At 43.1% G+C, this 18,569-nt stretch overlaps 1 protein-coding gene across 3 annotated transcripts in view; it reads right to left on the reverse strand.

The window, feature by feature from the left end:
* The window catches only part of LOC309333207 (fragile X messenger ribonucleoprotein 1-like), a 209,723-nt gene that overhangs the window by 22,602 nt on the left and 168,552 nt on the right, over nt 1–18,569 (reverse strand). For all 3 annotated transcript variants that reach the window (XM_081846613.1, XM_081846612.1, XM_081846611.1), the window contains one exon: nt 14,485–14,680. In XM_081846613.1, the coding sequence (XP_081702739.1) occupies nt 14,485–14,680 (196 nt within the window). The remainder of the gene's footprint in view (nt 1–14,484; nt 14,681–18,569) is intronic.

Below are 18,569 nucleotides of genomic sequence, written 5' to 3' on the forward strand. Positions count from 1 at the left end.
TTTCCTTTAACCCCTTGACATTCATACTTATAATTCTCATTATGTCTTTAATCTGTAAGCTTTCCTGTCTTCTATTTTATCTTCAGCAAAATTGTTTGGAAGGCCTAATATAAACCAAATATACTAAAAATTATTAGCGCTCCAACCTGAGTCATATATTAACCATGCTTATATTTAACATATGGATTACAAAATATATGAATAATTAACATTTTTACATATCTAAGTCTATATAAGGCAGACTCTACCCATTATGTTTATATAAACACTGAAATTAACTTTAAGTATTCCCAATCAAATAATTATTATTTGAAAATTTTCAAAGAAGGAAGTAGAGAGAAAGGAGAGAAAGGTGGAAAGTAGTTCTATCAACAGTGAAAAGGATTCTGAAAGGGTAGGCTCAAATATATACCAATAGCCAACAATTATTAATATAATATCAGCACTAACAGTAAGAAAAGAAAAAGAAAACTACTTAATACACTCAACAATAAAATAAAGATAAAGAACAAAAAAGAACAAAAAAAAAGAAGGGGAAAAAACCAAATGCATGACTTCCGCTCTGTAGGAAACGCAAACATTCACCCCTTTGAGCTCCTAGGTTCACATATATATAATAGTCAGGAGCTTTTAACTTGGCACATGAAGGAGCACTTTATATACATAAGAAAACAACAGATATTAATTAGTTTGATACTTATTAAATGACAAATCACTATCTCCACGGACTTTCAGCTTTTATAGTGATATTTATTGTACCACCACCATTATTAAATTGCTAATATATCTGGGGTTTCATAGCTCTATACCATGGAAACTTTGTTCAGGGGGTGAATCAACATGAGTCAGTGGTTCTACATGCAGGAAAGTCAAGTTGAAAGAGAGCTTCAAAATGGAGGGCGGCTGCCCCGCCCTGTTCCAAGTCAAGTAAGAGAGGAGGGGGGAAAGCCCCCTTACACTTCACCTTGGCTCTTTATTCACATTTATTGCTTGTAAATAGGATATCACATTGTCATGATTTTGAAAGCGGTGCAGTTCGTTTATCTTTAGGAAGAAAGTAGCAGGGAATATTGTGAAATGCTGTATTTTTAATTCCCTTTCTAGCTTACGAGCAGGGGCAAATAGTCGTCTCTTTTCTGCCACCACTGGAGCATAGTCTGGGAAAATAGAAATTTTATTTCCCCTCCATTCAAAGGGTTTAGCATTTCATTTTCACCGGAAATTTTTAAGGATATCATCTCACACCCTTAGCGCAAAAATTGAATTATGTTATAAATGTTTCCCCTCTTGCTTTCTTGGTTTTCAATGGGAAACTTTTAACACCATTTATCTCCATCCTTAAATCCAGTTGTTGTAGCTTCAACAGTTCCGTTAAACAGTTCACAGTATATTCAATTGCCTGAATTCCTTCAGGTGGGTGGTTTTTAAAACCTATAAGTTTAAGGTTGTTCCTTCTAAGTTCAGATTCCAATTGGAGTAAGTGTTTGTCGGTCTGGTTCTGAGCTGCAAATGAAATTTTCTCCAAGACATTAACACGCTGTTCAATTGTATCCATACGCGATGTTAAGACTTGTAAATCAATTCTCATTCGTGAAGTGTACTGTTTAATCGCTGAAATTTCTGTCTTAAGTGCCCCATGTCTTCTTTAAGAGACCTTAATAGATGAATCATCTCCTGTGTCTCCGACATTTTTATTTGGTTTTCCTGCTCCAGTTCCAATGCTCTGTTAGAACTGATGCATCTCGCTTCATTTGTTTTGAGACCGTATTATTATTTGACTTGGACTTCTAGCCTTCCGCAAGCCCTCAGCGTCTTTTTGAAATTTGATACTCCCCAGCTGGTAAAGTGCTGATAAGCTCGGATAAAGTTTTCCTTAAGTTCCCTCCAAAACCTTCCTCCAGTCCATAAATCATTAAATAGGTTTTAATCACCTTTAATTTATGCTTCTCCTTGCACTCTTGCCGCGCAGCTTCTCAGCATGTCTGCTAACGCCTCCATCTCAAAAGCGGAAGTCACCACCTCAAGCAGTCATGTTAGGGTGCCTGCCAGTGTGCTAGGTGGACAGTACACCAGCCAGACAGCCAAGCTCTCCTCGTTGCCCCACACCAGGACAGCACATTCAATGCCAGAGATCGATGGCGCTGGCAGAGCCCTGAAAAAAACATATTCCCGGATTAACGCCACCCCTCCCCCCCAGACCCCCAGTCCGTGATTGGTGAAGGACGGAGAAACCAAGGGGCGCCAACTCATGCAAGGCGACTGTTTTGCCTTTGCGAACCCAGTTCTCCGTCACACAAGCCAGGTCAGCCCCCTGAGAGGTAAAAAAGTCTTGCAGGGTGGCGGTTTTATTGCCTATAGACCTGACATTGCACAGCACCAATGACGGAGGAGGGTAATCTCTGCTCACCCTACCTTTGTCCCTCGGGATGGGGCACAGATTGCAAAGGGTTCGAGCGTCTTTATATCTCAAACCCCTTTGCCTATAATATCTGCTCCCACCGCCATACCTCCCTCGCCCCTTGATGGTGGTGATCCCAAGCCCCATGCTGGCCTCCCTTGTAAAGGAATGATATCCATTTAATGCAGCCTTTCTCAACCTGTGGGTCCCCAGATGTTGTTGAACTACAACTCCCATCACCCCTAGCTAGCAAGGCCAGAGCTCAGGGATGATGGGAGTTGTAGTCCAACAACATCTGGGGACCCACAGGTTGAGAACCGCTGATTTAATGGTATATCATCCCTGGTCCTGGTCTCCTGAACCAAAAGGGTGTGGTGTTGAGATAAAAAGTCAGTGAAACAAGTATCCCTGATAGATGCAGCCCATCCAGCTACATTCCAAATTTGGAGAGTGGCTTTATGCTGTCTGTTGGCTGTCAGTTCCTCTTTCCCTCATGGGGTGGTTGGGGGGCTGTTAGTTCTTTCTGTCCCTTTGGAAGTATTAGAGGGGCATGTGCTGCAAAGTGAGGATCGTTGGCTAGCAAAGAGCCAGCTTCCTGATCAGGGACCTCATTTGTCCTGTTTTGCCAGAGATGTAGTGGGGAGAGATAATAAGAGATTGCAAATTGAAGGCCAAAACATAATTTTGTTTAAGGAAATTCTTTCCCCCCTTTGTAAAAAAACAAAAGAATTATAAAGTATTAACTGATGCTTTAAGAAGGAATGACATATGGTATAGATGGGAGTTCCCAGAAGGATTCACATTTACATATAAGGAGAAAAAACATAGAATTAGAAATCCAATTGAAACTGGTAATTTTTGGGAGAAAATACAGTAAGGCATTGGGAGGAAGGGAAACACTGCCAGAAGGAGCAGTAGGAGGACAGAAAACAGACGTAACAGATAATAGTACAGAAGAAGAAGAAGGGAGTAAAACGAAAAGAATAAAGGTAAACGGGAAAAGACAAGACTTTTAAACTAACAATGGCAGATTTGAGCATATTAAGCTGGAATGTAAATGGATTGAACAATAAAATAAAAAGGAATAAAACTGAACATGTAATATTAAAACAAAATTTAGACATAGTTTGCCAGAAACATGTGGCAAAAAACCATAGGAAAATATTGATAAATAAAAAGATGGGAATGGAATTTATAACTTCAGACAAAACAAAAAAGAGAAGAGTTGTGTTTTATATTATGTCAAAATTACAGCCATAATTTTTATTTAAAGATGAAGAAGGAAGGGTGATAGCTGTGAAATTATACCACAAGGTGAAAAGATAATCATAGTTGGAATATACATGCCAACTGAAATCAGATTTTTAAAAAAACTTCGAAACTAACCTATTGGAATATGCGTATCAAAAATGATAGTAATGGGAGATTTGTGGACTGGTCTCTCTGGATATGGATAGAACAATAAGGAAAACTCAGACAAAAGAGGGGAAATTGCCATTAACTTTTTTTAATATGGTAGAAAATTTAAATCTGATTGATATTTGGAGATTTAAGCATCAGTTAGAGAATACACTTTCTATTCAGAAGTACGTCAGTCTAGTGGATGAATCGACTTGGCATGGGTCTCAAAAGAAATAACTTTAATGGCAAAAAGGTCGAAAGACAAGCAAGAACTCTCTTGGATCATAATTCAATAATTTTAGAAATAAAAAGAGAAAGGAATACACCATTTATATGGAGACTAAATGAAGACTTGCTAGATAACCAAGAAATAGTGGAAAAGACAAAAAACAACATTAAAAGATTATTTTGAATTAAATTGCAATAAAGGCACAAATATGAGAATAGTGTGGGCTGCTAGTAAAGCAGTAATTAGAGGTTTCTTTATAAACCAAAATGCATATCAAAGGAAGATTAGGAAACAGAGGAAAAAGGAATTTTTTTAATGAATTAATTAAAAAGGAAAAAGAGTTAGTAAGTAAACCTAAGAAAGAAACAACAAAACAAGCAATTAAAATGTTACAAACTTAATATTCATTGATAATAAATCAGGAAGTAGAATGGAAAATAAAGAGAATGAGACAAAGAAATTTTGAACAGGCTAATAAGCCAGGAAAGCTCTTAGCCTGGCAATTGAATAAAAGGAAAGCGAATAATTTAATAAATAAAATAAAAGTGAAAGATAAAATAATTGATGATCCGAGAGATATTAGAAGGCAATTTACCAGATACTTCTCAGACCTATACTGAGCTGAACCAGAAGATAAAATAGAAATTGAAAGATATATAAGACAAAATAAATTGCCAAAAAAAATTAAATGCACCAATTGATATAACGGAAGTTTCATGTGCTATAAAACAAGCAAAGATAGGAAAAACACCAGGCCCAGATGGACTAACAGCAAAATATTATTAAAAAATTATTTAATTCAACCATTACAAAATGTAATTAATGAAACATTAAAAGTAGGGGAAATACCAAAGACTTGGAAAAAGGCTTTTATCACTCTAATTCCAAAACAAGAGACAGATAAAATGGAAATTAAAAATTATAGACCAATCTCATTATTAAACAGTGATTACAGATTGTATTCAAATTTATTAGCTAATAGAATGAAAAATATATTGTTAGAAAGAATACATCAAAATCAAACAGGATTTCTATCAGGAAGACATATGAAAGAAAATATAAGGAATGTAATAGATATTATTGAATATTTGGAAGTAAGAAATGAAAAACAGGCAGCAATGATGTGCCAGGAAGCTAGCCTCCAGCTCGACAACACAGGGAGCGTAGTTAAGTAGAGAGGATGATTATTGACCAAGTACATAGATAACGCTGGACAGCATTAACCCAGCTGCTGCCCTCATGAATTATGATGACTCTTCTGCCGAGTCCCTCCCCTTCCACCAACTTAAATGGACCTTCTGACCCTTATGTTTCTGCTTCCGCCTCCTATCACACACCCTTCCCCCAACGATGTCTCCGTGGGCTCATTGGATCCCCTCCAACTTCTTCCTGAGAAGAAAGTCAATCTTCTCTTCCTCACCTTTTCCCTCCCCTTGAGGGACCTGGTGGAGATCTGGCTCGTTTGAGATAGTTCCCTTGGCAACCTGCATTCCTAATCCCTATCTCTTCCTGCCTACATCTTCCACTGAAAGCTGGCTGGGCTGGTTCATTCATGACATGATATTTGTAGATGTGGAAAAAGCATTTGATAACATTTCCTGCACGTTTATGTTAAAGGTCTTCGAAGAAATGAATTTTGGAGAAACATACAAAAGAGGAATAGAAGCCATATATTCAGAGCAACAAGTGAGACTAATAATAATGTAATAGCAGAAGAATGTAAAATTACAAAATGAACAAGACAGGGATGTCCTTTGTCCCCTTTATTGTTTATTTTAGTCCTAGAGGTGCTGGTGAGAGATATAAGAGCAGATAATGACATTAAAGGAATAACGGTAGGAAATAAGTCATACAAATTAAAGGCATTTGCAGATGATTTAGTGATCATGATATAAGACCCAATTAGTTCATTAATAAAAGTATTAGAAAAAATATAAAAATATGGACAACAGGCTTAAAATTACATAAAAATAAAACAAAGCTCCTAGTAAAAAATATGCCAGAACAAGATAAAAAAGAGGTGCAGCAGGTGACAGATATATATATATATATATAGTGAAATATTTGGGAATATGGTTAACAGCAAAAAATATCAACATATTTAAAGACAATTATGAAAAAATATGGAAAGAAATAAAAAGAAAATTTGAAATTTGGGGGAGAATGAATCTATCTTTATTGGGAAGGATAGCGGCGATTAAGATGAATGTATTGCCAAAAATGTTATTTTTATTTCAATCAATTGCGGTGATAAGTAATATTAATTGCTTTAAGGATTGGCAGAGAGACATTTCAAGATTTATCTGGAGAAGCAAGAAGCCAATAATAAAATATAAGTTATTAACAGATCTTAAAGAAAGAGGAGGCTTCTCGCTATCAGATATAAAACTATACTATGAAGCCTCTTGTCTGTGCTGGATACGGGATTGGATAACATTGAATAATGTAGATTTACTAGATTAAGAAGGACATGACAATAGATTTGTATGGCATGCATATCTGTGGTATCAGAAGGCCAAGGTACATAGAAGCTTCCAGAATCATATAATAAGAAAGGTGATCTTTAAAGTTCGGGAAAAATATAAAGATCTACTAGAACAGGGATGTCCAACAGGTCAATCACGATCTACTGGTAGATCCCTGAGAGGTTTTGGTAGATTGCAGTCGATCTCTGGCTCCCTTTCCTTAGCGTCGGTAAAACTGACTCCTGCCCCACCCCCTCGCCCCTCCCTCCATTGTTGTTTTATCTCTGGAAGGGAAGACGGAGCTTTCTCTGTGTTGCTGTTTTCATCCACAGCGATCTTTTTGTGAGTGAAAAATTTAAAAATGATAAAAAGAAAGGATTTGCATATGGAATCTCAAAATTTCAGAGAGAAATAATAGAAATTGATTATAAATTATTATCAAAAATGTATAATATATTGTTGGAATGGGAGACAAAGGATGAAGAGGTCAAATGTGTAATGATAAAACGGCCATAATATACAGATGACAGACTGGGAAAGATTATGGAGAAATGTTATAAAATTCACGGCATGTACGGGACTTAAGGAGAACTATTTGAAAATTATGTATAGATGGTATTTAACACAGGCTAAACTATCAAAAATGTACAAAAGATAATAAGTGTTGGAAGTGTAAAAAGGTAGAAGGTACATTTTACCATATGTGATAGCAATGTAAAGTCATAAAAAGCTTTTGGGAAATGATTTATAATGAATTGAAAAAAATGTTTAAAATAACCTTTGGTAAAAAACCGGAAGCGTTTTTAATAGGTATAATTGGGACAGATATACTGAAAGAATATAAAAGTTTATTTAGGTATGCAACAACAGCTGCACGGACATTGATAGCCCAACAATGAAAAGAAGAACGAGTCCCAACTAAAGAAGATTGGCAACGTAAATTAATGGAATATGCTGAAACGGCCAGATTAACTGGAAGACTAAGAAATCAAGAGGACGGCAAATATTTTAAAAAATGGAAAAATGTTTGTTGCATATTGAGATGGGATAGTGAGCTTCTTGTGCGTAAAAGCTTGATCCCTCTGGGGTTTGGCTGGTCATCCAAACCGATGCACTAACGGAGCCCCCAAAGCATGACTCCGTCAGTCGCTGGTAGAATCTGACAGTGGGCGTCTACGGAATTTACGCCAACATAAAAGCTCTTTGACAGACATGCGCTTTCGAGACTCTCTGCGTGACAGTTTCCGGCGAAGGGTGGGCGTTCCCAACGGGGGTCCCGTTACCTCTCCACTACTCTCACTGGAAGCATCCCAGAGCCTCCCCTCCGCTGTGACTCCTGCACTCCCCCTGCTGGTTCCCTCTTCTACTGCAGATTCTCTCCTATTCTCCTGTAGCCTGTCCACCACCTGTCTCTCCGATGGCAGTTCCCTGACATCCACCTCCCCCCCAGGGCCCCCTTCACCCCCTCCCGCCTCCTCTCCCACTGGCGGTGAGGGCGGAAAGCCCCTGAAGGAACTCTCCTCGTCGTCCGAGGATTCTAACACTTCCAGCCACGGCGTACCGTCTCTCTCCCCGTCTTCCTCTTCTTCGTCGGAGTCGGCTTCTTCACCCACCCCTGACTCTGGGAACCCTTCAAACTCTCCTTCCTCATCGGTGGTCCCAAAGTGTTCCCTTCTAAATCGAGCCACGGGTTGCGGTTTTCTTGGGAAACGCTGATGAAATGTTTCTATTAAAACCTCGTCATTGACTACCTCTGCTGGTACCCAAGTGTTTTCCGACTCTGCTTCCCCCTCCCATTCTACCAGATATTCCACCTGATTCCCCTTCCACCTGGAATCAATGATTCCTGCCACGTTCATGTCGCGCTCTCTCTCTTCTATCACGGGCGTTTGGGTGGCCTCTCTCTCACGCTCCCCCCACTCGCGTCCCTCTCGGTACGGCGACAGTAATGACCTGTGAAATACTGGGTGTAATTTCATGTGACTGGGCAGCCTGAGTTTGAATGCCACTGGGTTGACCTGCTGTATGACCTCAAAGGGTCCCAATCTTTTGGGCCTCAATTTCTTACTCCCGCCCTTGAACGGTAGCCCTTGGGTGGACAACCACACCCGGTCCCCCACCCTTATAGTTTCACCTTCCCTCCTATTTCTGTCTGCTTGCTTCTTATATTCTTCCTTGGCTTTCTCTAAGTTAAGTTGAAGCTGACGGTGGATCGCCTCCATCTCTTCAAAAAAATATTCCGCCGCCGGCACGCTCCACCTCTCCCCTCCCTCTCCTGGGAATGCCCGGGGGTGACACCCATAATTTGCCAGGAAGGGACTCATCCCTGTGGACACGTTCTCTGCGTTGTTGTAGGCAAATTCTGCTAGAGGTAACTTATCCACCCAATCATTTTCTCTGTCTTTTACATAACACCTCAGGTATTGTTGTAAAACCCCATTTGCCCTTTCCGCTTGCCCATTGGTTTCTGGGTGCCGGGCAGTTGAGAAATTGAGTTCTACGTGCAGTAAGCTCATAAGTTTCCTCCAGAACCTGGAAGTAAATTGTTTCCCTCTGTCGCTGACCACCCTCAAGGGGGCGCCATGCAACTTGAAAATATGTTCTACAAACAACTTGGCGGTTTCCTCCGCTGTGACTGCATGTGAACAAGCTATAAAATGACACATCTTGGTTAATTGATCTACCACCACCATGACAGCTGTTTTGCCTTTGGATTTTGGCAGGTCCGTCATAAAATCTATGGATACTGCCTCCCATGGCCTTTCGGGCGTGGGTAAGGGTTGTAATAGCCCCGCTGGCGCCACCCTCTCTCCTTTCGCTCGCTGGCACCTGTCGCAACCCCTGACATATTCCCGTACGTCCTCCCTCACCTTGGGCCACCAAAACTCCCTGGTAACCAACCACATGGTTTTGTGCTGTCCAAAATGTCCCGCTGTGGGGCTGTCATGCAACTGCTTGAGTACTCTGCCCCTCAGTTCCCCGTCGGGTATGTACAGTGCCCCTTTGTAATACAACGCCCCGTTCTTTTCTTCGAACCCCCCTGTGTTCTCCTCTGTCCTCCGGAGCTCTCTGAGTTTCTCTTGGGCGTATTCATCGTTCTCCGTACCCTCTATCAGTTCCCTCTGCCCCACCAATGCCGCCCCACACACCCAGCGGTCTTCAGGGATTACATGCCTTGCCTCAGGCGCTCCCTCCCCCTCTAAGTACTCAGGTTTCCTGGAAAGAGCGTCCGCCCTCACGTTCTCGGAGCCGGGCATGTAACGAATCTCAAAGTGGAATTTGGAGAACTCCTGGGCCCATCTCACTTGTCTCTGGTTCAGCACTCGGGCTGTTCTCCAGTATTCCAGATTTTTGTGGTCAGTTCGGACTTGAACCTTGTGCTGCGCCCCAATCAGCAAGTGCCGCCATTTCCGGAATGCTTCATGAATGGCGAGCAGTTCTCGGTCGTACACTGTGTAGATCCTCTCAGATTTGTTCAACTTCCGCGAGAAGAATGCACACGGTCTCCATTCAGACGTATCTTTTCCCGGCTGGAGAAGAACGGCCCCCACCGCTCGGTCTGACGCGTCAGTCTCCACTCTCATTGGTTGTTGTAGATCCACGTGCAAAAGTTGCTCTTCCGACGCAAACGCCTGCTTTAAGCGTTCGAACGCCCTCTGCGCTTCTCCCGTCCAAACAAATTTCTTTTTGCTACTAAGACAATCCGTGATGGGCGCTGTTAAATGGGCAAAGTTTTTGATGAACTTCCTATAGAAGTTTCCGAAGCCCAGGAACCTTTGCACGTCCTTCTTGGTCTTTGGTGTTTTCCATTCCAGTACCGCTTGAACCTTGCTGGGATCCATGGCCAATCCCTTGTCAGACAACCGGTACCCCAGGAATTCCACCTCCTTGGTATGAAACTGACACTTCTCCAGTTTCACCCACAGCCGGTTTTCTCGCAGCTTGCTCAGTACCTCTCTTACATCTCGCACATGCTGCTCCTCATTGTCTGAGTACACCAGAACGTCATCTAAGAACGCTACGCAGTTCTTGTAGAGCAGTGGCCCCAGGACGTGATTCATGAATGATTGAAAACAGGCGGTGCCCCCTTGTAATCCGAAAGGCATAACGGTGTACTCAAAGGCCCCCAAGGGGGTGAACATAGTGGTCTTCCACTCATCCCCCTTTCTCACACGTATCAAGTTATATGCCCCCCTAAGGTCCAGCTTGGTAAAAAATTTCCCTTTTCTCACCCGTGTTAGAATGTCATCAATTCTGGGCATAGGGAAAGTCACTGGTTCTGACACTGCATTTAGGGCCCTGAAATCACATACAAGCCTGGGCTTGCCCGTGTTTTTTTTGTCCACAAAGAACACTGGGCTGCCCCCCACCGCTCGTGACTCTCTGATGAAACCTCGCTTGAGATTCTTGTCAATGAACTCCCTTAACTCCTGCATCTCACTGTCTGACATTGCATACAGCTTGCCCACTGGCAATTGTGCTCCTGGGAGTAAGGTAATTTGACAATCAAAGGGTCTGTGCGGGGGCAGTTTATCTGCTTCTTTTTCGCTGAATACGTCAAGCAAGTCAGCGTATTGTGGTGGCACCCTCCCTTTGTCCATCACTTCCATCCCTGCTAGAGTGCCCCTGGCGCCTGCCTGAGCCTCTCCCTCCTTGCAGTGTTCTAGGCAATGTGCTGATCCAAAGGAAACCACTCTCTGATGCCAGCCTACTAGCGGATCGTGTAGCGCCAGCCAGCTCATACCCAAGATAATAGGAGCTCCTCCCAAGGTGGCTACGTTAAACGCTATCAGTTCGGTGTGTTGTGCCACCCTCATTATCATTGGTACAGTCTGTTGGCTCACTTCTCCTCCCAACAGCTCCCTCCCATCAATCGTGGTAACCTGCAAAGGCTTACTCAATGGGATAGTCTGTATTTGGTGTGCAGCTGCAAACTCTTTGCTCATGAAATTACATGAGCTACCTGAATCCAATAGCGCCTTTATCTTCAGTGGGTGTCCGTTTGCCAGTTCCAGCAACACCTCTATCACAAGCGCTGGTCTTGGAGGTTCCGGCGTGGGCACATTCATTACTCCCTGGCCTGGCTGCTGTGCCCTGATGTTGGCAACCAGGCGTTGGCTTTTACTGGCTCCGTGATTTCTTCTTCCTCCTTCCCCCCAACAGTTCCCGCCATCCCTTGCCATTCCTTCCTTTGCGGACAGACTCTGGCAAAGTGACCTGGCTGTTGGCAGAGATAGCATCTCTTGCCGCTCTTTCCCTCCTTCTTCCGCCCTTCACTGGTGTTTGAAACTGCGCGCGCGCGCGCTGTTCCAAGTTCCATCGGCTCTGCTGGCGGGAAAGGCTGCTCCGGAATCTCTGGAATGCGGAAGTCCTTCCAACGTTCCCCCTTTCCTTCCCGCTTTTCCATAGCTCTAGCTTCCTGGCGTGCCCCAATGGACAGCGCTGATTTAGTCAGCTGATCCATAGACTCCGCCCTAGGCGCCCGGGAAAGTTCATCTTTCACTGCCGGAGAGAGACCTTCTTCAAACAGCATTTGAATAGGTTCACTAGCAAGGTCCCACCCAAGTCTATGAATCAGCATGGTGAACTCAGTCCAGTACTCACGTACAGATCGGCTCCCCTGTTTACACGCCATTAACTGCCTGCGCACCACTCCCTGCTCGATCTCGCTGGAAAACATCAAGTCCATGGCGCGGAAAAACTTCATTGTGTCCTTTAAGATTTCATTATTGGCTGCCATCAGGGGCCGAACCCAGTCCCTCGCCCCTCCCTCTAGATGGCCAATCACGTACGCCACTCTAGAGTTCTCGTCGGGGAAGTCATCAAACAGTAGATTGAGAGCATATTGCATCTCTGTCCTAAAGGCTTGATAGTTCCGGGGATCCCCCCCAAATTTCTGCACCAGTCCAGGCACCCGTCTGGCAAGTGGGGTGGTCTTCCCCTTATCTGCATCTTGAGCCCTCCTCTCCTCGAGCCTCGCCGTTTGCAGTGCCAGCTGGACCTCCAACGCCCTGTACCTTTGTTCCAGGCTTGGATCTGCGCCAGCTCCCGCTCCTGCTCCTCCGGTTCCGGATGGTTCGCTCATGATGCCTTCTGCTTGCACAAGCTGCTTTCAAAGACTGTCAGATTGCTGAGATGGGATAGTGAGCTGCTTGTGCGTAAAAGCTTGATCCCTCTGGGGTTTGGCTGGTCATCCAAACCGATGCACTAACGGAGCCCCCAAAGCATGACTCCGTCAGTCGCTGGTAGAATCTGACAGTGGGCGTCTACGGAATTTACGCCAACATAAAAGCTCTTTGACAGACATGCGCTTTCGAGACTCTCTGCGTGACAGTTTCCGGCGAAGGGTGGGCGTTCCCAACGGGGGTCCCGTTACCTCTCCACTACTCTCACTGGAAGCATCCCAGAGCCTCCCCTCCGCTGTGACTCCTGCACTCCCCCTGCTGGTTCCCTCTTCTACTGCAGATTCTCTCCTATTCTCCTGTAGCCTGTCCACCACCTGTCTCTCCGATGGCAGTTCCCTGACACATATTTACAAAAGCATTGTAAAGAAGTTAACACAACAGCAGAGTTTTAAAAAAAAAACTTGTAATATTAAGGACAATGTTTGAAACTGGAAATATTTAAAAGGTAAGAAAACTCTGGACATGTATAACATAAAATAACACAAAAGAACTGGGGGAGGGAATGGAGGGAAGTCAAGGGATCGGAGGAATCCCAAAATATGAATTTAATATGGTATGAAAACGTCTTATTTTCTATTTTTATTTTAATCACGGTTTTAATAATTATAAAATAATTATTAAAAAAGAAACTATGTTCTACTAATGGTGCTTCCACCAGGAGTTTCTTAAGCAAATGCAAAAGAATGCATAGAATGCATAAAAGAAAGGCAACTATGCCCTGTCAATGACTAAGGCTGAAGCCTCATGAAACCCCAAAGAAAAGAAACCTAAAGATCCCTGAGCCTTGTACTACCACATGTCAAATCCATTGGTAGAACTCCAGATGAAGTGTGACTCCATCAATGATCAAGCAGGAGAACACAAAGTTCCCCACTGCCCTCCATAGTCATATTTTCTCTGTTGACTGCTGGTTCCAAGGACTTAAGAGTATCCTGGTCGGCGGTCCCTGCCACCTCCATCAGCAACCACGATCATGTTCTGGCTAACTGGGCATTTCTCTCTATCTCCCTCTCTGTTCTCTACTCAGTTTTTCTTCAAGATTTTTTTCTAAGTAAAGATCTTCTCAGAATAAGATGACAGAAAGGAGCTCTGCCACCTGAACCTGCAAGGCAGGAAGGAAACTGGAGAAGTCGCCCTCCCACTGTGAGGTAAGAACAGCTCTAATTTGCATATTCCTGCCCAGTGGAGTGACCAGGAGGAACAACCCATCCAAGGATCCCCTCCTCCCTGCAGGAAAATGGCTTGTTAAGACTACTTCAAGTGGCTTTCATCTGGTAAGCATGTGTAGACAGAACTATGTTCATAACAATTTGTAGGCATTGACCAATACATTTCACCTGACAATATCACAATTTTAGGTTAAGATAAAAGCTAGTTTTGGTGTGTTTGTAGTTGGTTACACAGCAACAAATGAGAATTCTGCCAACCAAGTATGGATAATGGAAGAGGTAATCTCTTTTCAAGTAATCCCACTCTTCTTACTGGATGAGAAACTAGTGTATTTGAACTTGAAACATTACTTTCAACTCAAAAGGAATACTGTATGTTAGTAACGCTACCACGATTATAACTTTACAGAAGTTTAGTCTGTATCGTATTTCACTGACTTGGTGGATAACTAAATTAACCTGGCAACTAACATAGTAGGTATCACAGTTATTATTTACAAAATACACATTTGTTTAAATCTCTGCAGCTCATTCACATTTTTAGACATGCTTAACCTCATTTACTGTTTGCTTTACAAGAATTCCAGAAATTAGCAAATCAGAGTTGAGAGAAGTTTGAACATTCCAAGTGACCTACCAGAAGCATAACCTGGTCCACGCCTCCCATGTCCTCTGTTTCTGTAGGGTTGGCTACCTTTTCCAAGACCTGGGCCATCGTCAGTCATGTATCCCTTTTCTTTGTCTGTGCGGTTTTGTGGTGGTCTAGAAGTGGCCCCAATCTGTCGAAGCTGTTCATCTATTTGCAATCTCTCCAAACGTAGTTGATCCACTTCCTATACACAGAGAAATGAGTTACAGGAAGTTGTTGCCATTTTGACCAATCTCATTAAATGACTTAGTAAGGTAGGTATCTTTTTATATATGATTTTATTATGACTTTTCATAATACATTACAATAAAATACAAAATCTGAACAAAAAGAGAAAGAAAAAGAACAATGCACAGTCCAGCACTTCTGGTCTGCTACGTGAAGGAACCTGCAGCTCGGTGAGTTCGCTCCAGGTGAAATTGAGCTGTCACAGGTGTGGGAGGGGGGAAGCATGGGCTCCATGAGTCCCCCAAAACCCTGGAGTGTAATCGGGGCCCTACACAACCCAGCGAACCCCAACAGGGCAGGAGAGCTCTGGAAGGAATCGTGAGAAGGTTGAGAGGTGATGCAGGGGAACCACATTCCCTCTGGGGCAGAAAGCCTCAAAGCAGACTAAGCAGCAGCAGAATCCCTTTCAAAAACAACCCTGCTCAAAGGGAAAGGGGGAAAACTGGGGATAAAAGAGTGGTGGAACTAGAGGAAAATTTAGGAGACTTATCTGAACTGTTAACAAGCTACATGGAGAGCAGCTGCTCATGAGTAACAGGAGTAACTTAAAATCTACTTGCAAATCCGGTGGATGGAAGGGGGGGGGAAGAAAGCTTACAAACTGCAAATTTTAAAATTGGGGTGAGGGGGAAATGACCTGTAAAACTAGACAAGGTGGAGGAAAGATTGGAAAACTGAAATATTGTGGGGGGGAATAGAACTATGTGCCTGTGTGAGTGTGAGCAGACAACAAAAGAGTGCAAGTGCAAGTTGCAAACCCCCCATTAAAAAGGGGGGAGTCCTCATCTTTAACCCCCATCCAGAAAAAAACACACTCGCTATTTTGAAGTGCTTTTTGGACAAAGGACAGAGGATAGTAATCCTGAAAGAGATTCCCACCAGACTGTTAAATAAGAGGTAGAATTATAAACTTTTGACGGAAGCATTAAAAATGAATGCAATCCCATATAGGTGGTAATTTCCAGAAGGACTGATTTTCACTTATAAAGTAAAACAGTATAGAATTACAGAATTTGTTAAGGCAGAAGAATTCTTGAGAAGATATAGGAAGGCCTTGGGAGAGGCAGAAGATGAACAAGAATGGGAATAGGCAGGAAATAGAAATAAGAAATGAATTAAAACTTCTAATGAAATGTAAATGGTTTAAATGTGAAGTCAAAAATAAATAAAATTGCAAACTACTTATTAAAGCAGAAGTTAGATGTACTATGTTTACAACAAACACATATCAAAAAGAAATGTCAGAGAAGTAGACGTTCTGACAAGTGGAGAAGAGGCAGACAAGACAGAAGGAGGAGGGGAATTACTAAGAGAGTGGGGAGAAGCAGTTAGCAACAGGAATTTGACCTTTAGACACAGAAAGACAGGGAGACGCAGAGCACACACAATCCACTGGCAAGCTCTGAGGATGACACAGAAGGAGAATTAGGAAGGGTAGAATCACCCCAAACTTGTAGGCTCACGAGAATGGCTGAGAAGCGTGGAACTGGGAAAAAGCAGAAGTGGGGTTTTTCGTGTTGAGGGAAAGGAAAGAGGAGGAGTTTAGTCCCGGCAACTCAATCATCCAGTGAGGGCTGAAATAGCTAAGCTCCAACCAGGCTTGTTTATGGACTAATGAATCTGAAGTAATTTACTGCCGAGTCATGTCGTGTGTGGGAGAAACAGAGTCTAAAAAGGAAGATAAAGATAAAGGGACCCCTGACCATTAGGTCCAGTCATGGCCGACTCTGGGGTTGCGGCACTCATCTCGCTTTATTGGCCGAGGGAGCCAGCGTACAGCTTCCGGGTCATGTGGCTAGTATGACTAAGCCGCTTCTGACGAACCAGAGCAGCACATGGAAACGCCGTTTACCTTCCCGCCGGAGCGGTACCTATTTATCTACTTGCACTTCGATGTGCTTTCAAACTGCTAGGTTGGCAGGAGCAGGGACCGAGCAACAGGAGCTCACCCCGTCGCGAGGATCTGAACCGCCGACCTTCTGATCGGCAAGTGCTAGGCTCTGTGGTTTAACCCACAGTGCCACCCGCGTCCCTTCCAAAAAGGAAGATAGAAGACTACTAATAAATAAAGCATTAGAAAATGAGTTCATTGCCTTGGAAAATGTTAAAAAGCAAGGGGTGGTGATATACGTCAATCCCAAATTGGAACCCAAATTCATAATGAAGGATGGGGAAGGAACAATATTGGTGTTAGAGATAACAGTGGATGGGGAGAAAATCCTCTTAGTGGGAATTTATGCACCAAATGAAAGCAAACTGGACTTCTATTTAAAAAAATAGAAGAGAAACTGTTTAAGATATACAATGGCAAACTAATCATAATGGGAGACATCAATGGGATGATTTCACCAGAACAAGATAAAATGGGCAAGCAAGGCCTAACTAAAGAGGGAAAATTGCTAAAGATCTTCTTTGAAATGATCCAATTAATGGACTTAATAGATGGGTGGAGATATAAGAACCCTACAAAGCATGATGTTACAGATTAAAAAGGTAAAGGTAGACTTCCGGTTTGCCGCGATCCCAGCGCAAGCAGGGTTCTTACCGGGAGGGCGAACCCGAGCTATTTTGAAGGATAGGGGCAACTCCAGGGCGCGGAGTCCCCCCAAAAACTTTTCTGAAGGGAGTTCAGAAAGTCTAGTCCCCGGCACGGCCAAAGAAAGACCGACCCGGCTGCCAGGTAACCTCGGAGAGGCGAAGAGTGTGGCGGAGAGGTCTAGCGGACCGAGGGGATTACTATCTACCTTCAGATAGCGAAGCCCTGCGCTTGCAGGGAAAGCGGCAAACTCTCAAGAAAAAGAACTCCGATACCTGCAACTTTGTGGCTAAGAATATCAAGTTTTGGAAGTTTCGGAGCAGTTAGAGAGATAAACGGAGTTCAACCGACGCCCGAAATCAACTCAGACACGCCGAAACGCCAGTGCGGGATAATGAGAGAGTGAGTCGCCTGGGCGGTTACGAGGTTCCCTTTCAAGTCTCTTTCCCCCTCTAAAAAGTAGAAGGGAAAGTAACGTTGAGAGGAAAGGGGGAGAGCGAAGAGGGACCAGAGACAAAGTATCGGGTTTCGACGATCGTTGGGAACAGGAGGCTACGAAGAGGAGAAGGGGTGTTTCTCCATTATAGCGTCAGAGTGTAAGAGTTACAAAACCGGAAGAGAAAGCCCCGCCGCCATTTGAGGATTCGTACGCGTGGGTTTTGGAAGAGGTAAAAGACAGCACAGATATAGACAGTTACATTGGGACCTATACGTTACCTGCATAGGAACTATTTTTTTTCTTTCCTTGGTTGAGGAGACTTTTGACTGTAGAGACATACTTTGGGAAGCGGTGTGAGTGTACGCAGAGCTGACAACCTCCGATAATAAGATGGAGGCTCTGTGATATGTGACTGTCCCCCGCCCCCCTCTGCCTTCGATTCGATCTCCTCCCCTCCCTACCTATTTTTCGGTGTTACCTCCCTTATATTAAGCCTCCCTGTACACCTACCGAGTAATATGGACTGATAAGGTTGGAGGTGGGAAAATCTGCAATATCGGAACACTCTGTTTAGAAGAAAGAGGACTATGTTTTAAAATTCTGATATCGATTTTTTCTTTATATAGACATCGATCTTCTACATGGACTCTTGCTAACTGGACTCTGTTCTACATGGACTCTTGCTAATATTTTCTATATGGACTTTTGCTAACTGTGCAGGCTTAAGAAAGTAGTAATTTTGAATAACATCTAAGGAGTCAAGGTGGCTATAAGGTAATAGATAAGGCAAGAGCCACAAAGGGAATTATCTAAAATAATCTCAGGGGAAAAGAAGTACTGAGGACAGAGAGAGACATAAGAATATAAGAT

This window comes from Podarcis erhardii (assembly GCF_964252035.2).
Source record: "Podarcis erhardii genome assembly, chromosome: W".
NCBI classification, from domain to species: domain Eukaryota; kingdom Metazoa; phylum Chordata; class Lepidosauria; order Squamata; family Lacertidae; genus Podarcis; species Podarcis erhardii.